We start from the raw sequence: 5,614 nt of genomic DNA on the forward strand, positions 1-5,614 counted from the left end.
TTATTAAACTCTGTCAAAAGATGAACAACCTCCGTTAAACTAATGTATCTGAGGACCCAATGCAACCCCTTTCCTAATGAGTCAGTGCTTTGACTTTCTCTAAGATCATAGCCTTCACCCAGCTCTCCCCAGTGGCTGAGCATATCCTGCTGAGATGAGAAGATTCTCACGCAGCCACACCAACAGCTTCGGAAGGCCCATCGTTTTACAACATACAACAAAGGTTTTACTCAACTGAAACGAAAACTCTGAAACTTCTTGTTCTTTCCCCGTGTCACTCTGGTGTGTTGTGATTGTAGGTTTTGACTCTAGAAATCCTACTCCGCTTCCCTTCAGGGCGAGTGTACTTTATGGCAGGAGCGTGCTCAGTCACAGGCTTGAATAAAGCACTCTGAAGTGGTCTTACATTCGTAGTAGTCTGTAATCTACTCATGTGGGTATTTCATGGGTACACAAAGGAAGGCCCTGGCTGCCCTGTGAAGAGAGGGAAATCCAAGTGAGAGCTGGGATTGGCTCAGTGGCAGAGCGCTTACTGGATGTAAAGGTCGGACTATGGACTATCTCCATGAGGATCCAGTGGGTGGGACTTAAGGGGGACAGCATAAGAAACGATTGCAGACAAGGCCTCCCTCTACTTCCTCATCTGCCCAGATGTGAGCAAGCTGACTCATGCTTCCTCATCACAAGAGACTCTTCATCCTTTAAATTCCTTCTTGTCAGGCACTTGGTCAGTGTGCCATGAATTGGCACAAGGCCAGGTCTCGAATGGGTCCCCAGAGCTAAAAACATTTATTCTGACATCCAATACCATCTGTGGCACTGTGGGACGTTGTCCTTGGAGTAAGACAGGAAGTACCATTGTAATCATTGCTGCTGAGTACTTGAAAGAGACCCTGAGCAAGGCAGTTTCCTTGTGAGAGTGTGTGGGAGGCCACTAGGTCCTCACTGGAGATAGGAGCTACTTGTTCTCTCCTGCACACACTGACCCCAGATGCAAGTGATTCTGCTCCAGAGGGACACGTTGCGAGAGGCACTAGAATATGTAGGAGGAAAGGTAACTGAAGGGTGGGGCTGCATTCATGCAGCTTTGGGGGTTGTCTCAATGCTCAAGTGATGCAGCTTTTCTATGATGCAGCAGTTTTAAAGTTTATCCTCATTCCTGTAAGTAGCCTTCACCCAAACTGCTGGAAATTAGTCCAGTAAAATCACCACCTCAGCAAGCTATGCTGCTCTATCTGGGATGAGCAGACATTTATCGACGTTGCCCCAGGAAAAGTTAATATAAAAGGTGCTAAAACTTGGCTTGTACCCAATACCCAGGCCATTTTCTTTTATTTACATATATTAATGTTTCTAACATATTATACTAAATGAATATCTGAATTTTCAAAGACAGGTCAAACTAAATGATACATAACACATTTTTGAATAATTATGAATATTTATTAAAAGTATATAGCAATGGTTGCTACATAAAAAGCGCAATTACTGATATAATTTCTTGCCATTAAGCTTACAATCTAAAATAAAATACAAGAATATTGTCAGCCTACATCAAAGTTTCTTTAACCTGGAATCAGCTGCTTTGGCAAATGGATGAGGCAAATGACCTATTTCAGGCAAAGTGTTAATAAGGCTTTGAACACGACACAAAAAATATTTCTTTGTGTATCCATTTTCCATGTTACATTAGGGTAACTAAGGACAAAAAGGCCACTTAGAAATGACATAAGCACAATGAATTATTTTAGATTGTTCTCAGAAACTCAAACAGAGATGTTCACTGACAAATGCCAGCAGCCAGTGAAACCCCACAACTAGCAGGAACCAGATGCAGTCTTTGTCTTGGTCCCATTAGACCTCTCTCTTCTTCCACACTAAGGGCTCTCTGTCATGATACACCCCACAGTGAAAAGCACCATCTCTAGATGAATTACTATATAATTATGAGATCAAACTTACTGGAATACTCCTGTCTGAGAGAAGTGAGCAAAGACAGCAGTGGGGACTCTGGCTAAGCGATGTCACACAAGCAGAGGCAGTCAGGCACAGGCCACACACCTCTAAAGTGACGGAGCAAGCACGGGAATGCCTGATTCTCTGCTCCGTACTCCAGTGAGGTATGTAAGAACTTAGCATTAAGACCCTAGACTACAAATTCTGTTTGTTTAAATGCATGTACAATAGTTCATAAATACTTTTAAGGGAATCATTGCTAGTCATTCTAAGCTCACAAAGGCACGCTGAAGAAATTTTGGTTCTTATTGTCAAAAACAAGGAAAATTTAAAATGTTAAACAAACACAAAGCATGTATATTTTAAATCACTTATAATTCTCTTAATTCCAAAAGCGTATTAGGAAATAAAATGATTGGCTACAAGCTAGCTATATAAAAACAGAAATATATTCCATAATGTGCATAACCAAGTATTCTAAAAATTCATGATTACAAGCTTTTAATGGCAGAGTAACAGCATCCTGAGATATCCTGTGTGTGTGTGTGTGTGTGTGTGTGTGTGTGTGTGTGTGTATACACGTCTATTATTCCTGAATGTGCGCATATGTATGTGTGGGTGTGGAGGCCAGATGTCAATCTTGGCTATCATTCCTCAGGAGCCATCCACCTTGCTTTTTTTGATACAGGATTTCCCCCTTGGATCTGGGACTCACTAGTTAGGCTGAGTTGGCTATCTCATAAATTCAGGGATCTGCTCACCTCCAAGTTCAAACTCAGGTCCTAAGACTGGTGTGAGTCCATTACTGACTGAGCGTTTTCCTAGGTTCCTGAGATATTCTTTATGGCAAAACAACACACTAGTGTTTTTGTTTGTGGGGATGTTTTGGGGGATAGCATCTCACACTGTAACCTAGGATTTGTCTCCAACTCATGGCAGTCTTTCTGCCTCAGCCTCCCAAGTGCTAAGACTACAATGTGAATCACTATATCCAGCAAAGTTTACAAAATATATCTTGGCAACTGAGAAAAAGAAGGTAACATGTTAGCAGCAGAAAAAATTTAAAAATGTTCATACTTTTGCATATTGAGTTTATACAAAAAGAACAGTCTATACATTTTAAGATGAAAATTTTTATAAAATAGAACTCACTGATTTTTAAAGTTCATACTCTTACTACCCTCTTTTGATCTAAAAGTATCAGTTATACTGTTTTACTACATTATAGTACATAAAACCCAGTTATGACATCTGAAATGAAAAAGCCTTCATTAAAATGTTTTACTGTATCAGCATAGTTCTAATAAGAGGACAGGAATTAACTTTCATTGGCTTCCTGACAAAAGAATTTTTAAAGTTTATATTGGTGGTGAATAATTCTAAATTAATGGATCTCAGTCAAAATACTTATTTTGGTATTATAGGAAATATCTAGAATTCCTGATTATAGAGTGCAGTTTTCTAAGGCAAGGCAAGTTAGATTATGTATGAAGCATAGATATTAACACAAAGGTAATATGAGATACAGTCATTCTTTCTGAAACAAGGTTTTAATATGCAGCCCTGGTTGAGCTAGGACTCAGAGATCTGCCTGCCTCTGCCTCCAGAGAGCTGGGACCACCACCTGCCACTACACCTGGTCATGCTCACTGTTGAAAGCGATAGATTCAAGCTGCATCATAGTGCATTTCACGGCCCATTTGAATACTATGCATCTTACATTAAGCTTAGAAGCATAATTGTGTAATATATTTTTTAAATGTTTCATTTCCCCAATATCACAATATATGCAGTTATTTTCCAGGTAACTGGTATTTTTTTGTTTTGCTCAAAAACGTAAAAGACACATTAGTAGTTACAAGTATGTTAAGTAATTTTATGAAAGAAAAATTTATAAGGAGAATGAAATAGAAAACTAAGTGTAGTGATTTAGTAAAAAAAAGAAGTCATTCTGAAATGTTTTTGCTTCTTACTAATATGCATGTTCTTTTGACAATGCTAACTGGATAAACACATGACTACATAGGAACTGTTTTGGTAGTTTACCTATCTTCCCTATATAGTTCCCAGTATAGGAATGGGAAATTATTTTCTTATATAAAGGAAAAGCAAAGCTTGGAGTCCTTTAAAATGTGAAACATGTAAAAGCTGACTCTTTAGAACAGCGGTTGTTTATTACGGTTTTTAACTGTGTGTTAGTGCATATGCACCACGGCCATCTGTGGAGCTTAGAGGACAACGTGTGGGAGTGAGCTCTCGTTCCACATGACCCACATGGACTCAGATGCTTTCTTAAGGATTCAACTTAGTCCACTAAGTTTGGCAGCAAGTGCTTCTGTTGGTCCATAGAGCAGGATGTTTAATTCTGAAGAGTTAAATTCATATTTTGGATGGCTTAATTAAAACTACCCTTTAACATTTTTTTTGGTTTTTGTTTTTTGATTATATACTTTTAATGCCTACAGACTAATATGGCTAAAGAAATGAAAGTCCTGATTTCACCTGTGTTTTACATAGAAATAAACATTTTCTTTCATTTTAAATGAGAAAAGGGGAATAAAGAAAACCATTCTCTCTAATGCTTTGATATAGTTTTAAGCAAGGGTGGATCAGGGTCGATCCAGTTAAGTAATATTGATTAGAAGAGAGAGAAAAAAAAGACATCAAAAGTTATTTCCTTCCTAAGGTCTCAGATAGTTTCTTAAGTCTTTTCTTCAGCTCCAAAGGAAATTTCTCGTAGCACTTCTTACAGACTGGCTTCATATCAAACTCCACAAATTTATTCCTAAAGGTAATTATATATAAAAAAAGAAGTTAGTAGATATGTTCCAGCACACACATGCACAATACACATACACACACACACACACACACACACACACACACACGATAAAGTGACATAAATTCATGAAAGGACATATAAATGAAGACACAATGAAACATACTATATAAAACCTCTATGTACATGTCAGTAAAGAACTGTAATTCTAATTTCAATTCTTATTATAATAAATGTAAAGAGTAACTGGTATCAGTTGAAAAATATGCTTATATGTTTCTATATTCCTACATTTATTTATTTATTTATTTATTTATTTATTTATTTTTTGTTTTGTTTTTTCGAGACAGGGTTTCTCTGTATAGTCCTGGCTGTCCTGGAACTCACTCTGTAGACCAGGCTGGCCTCGAACTCAGAAATCCGCCTGCCTCTGCCTCCCAAGTTCTGGGATTAAAGGCATGAGCTATTCCTACATTTAGAACATGTGATGTTTATTAAATCTTACTTAGTGTTCCAGGAAATCTAATGTAGATATAATTTAGGCAGAGTTAATTAAATTTTAATTTTTTTTTTTTTTAGATTTATTTCTTTTATATGTATGAGTATTTTGCCTGCACGTATGTCTGTGTACTACTGGGTACGCATGGAGGTGGGAAGAGGATGCTGTACCCTCTGGGAGTGGAATTCGAGGCAGCTACACCATATATGTGCTTAGAATTGAACCTGGCTCCTCTGAAAGAGCAGCAAGTGCTCTTAACCACTGGGCCTTCTCTTCACTCTTAACCACTGGGCCTTCTCTTCACTCTTAACCACTGGGCCTTCTCTTGACTCCTAACCACTGGGCCTTCTCTTCACTCTTAACCACTGGGCCTTCTCTTC

General features: G+C 38.2%; 1 protein-coding gene across 6 annotated transcripts in view; it reads right to left on the minus strand.

Annotated features, from left to right (window-relative positions):
* Positions 1 to 1,421: 1,421 nt before the first annotated feature.
* Positions 1,422 to 5,614, minus strand: part of Lims1 (LIM zinc finger domain containing 1) — a 113,239-nt gene continuing 109,046 nt past the window's right edge. For all 6 annotated transcript variants that reach the window (XM_028782003.1, XM_028782004.1, XM_028782006.1 and 3 more), the window contains one exon: positions 1,422 to 4,741. In XM_028782003.1, coding sequence (XP_028637836.1) covers positions 4,627 to 4,741 — 115 coding nt within the window. In that variant the 3' untranslated portion in view covers positions 1,422 to 4,626. The remainder of the gene's footprint in view (positions 4,742 to 5,614) is intronic.

Source organism: Grammomys surdaster, unplaced genomic scaffold (assembly GCF_004785775.1).
Source record: "Grammomys surdaster isolate TR1022 unplaced genomic scaffold, NIH_TR_1.0 655, whole genome shotgun sequence".
Lineage (NCBI taxonomy): Eukaryota > Metazoa > Chordata > Mammalia > Rodentia > Muridae > Grammomys > Grammomys surdaster.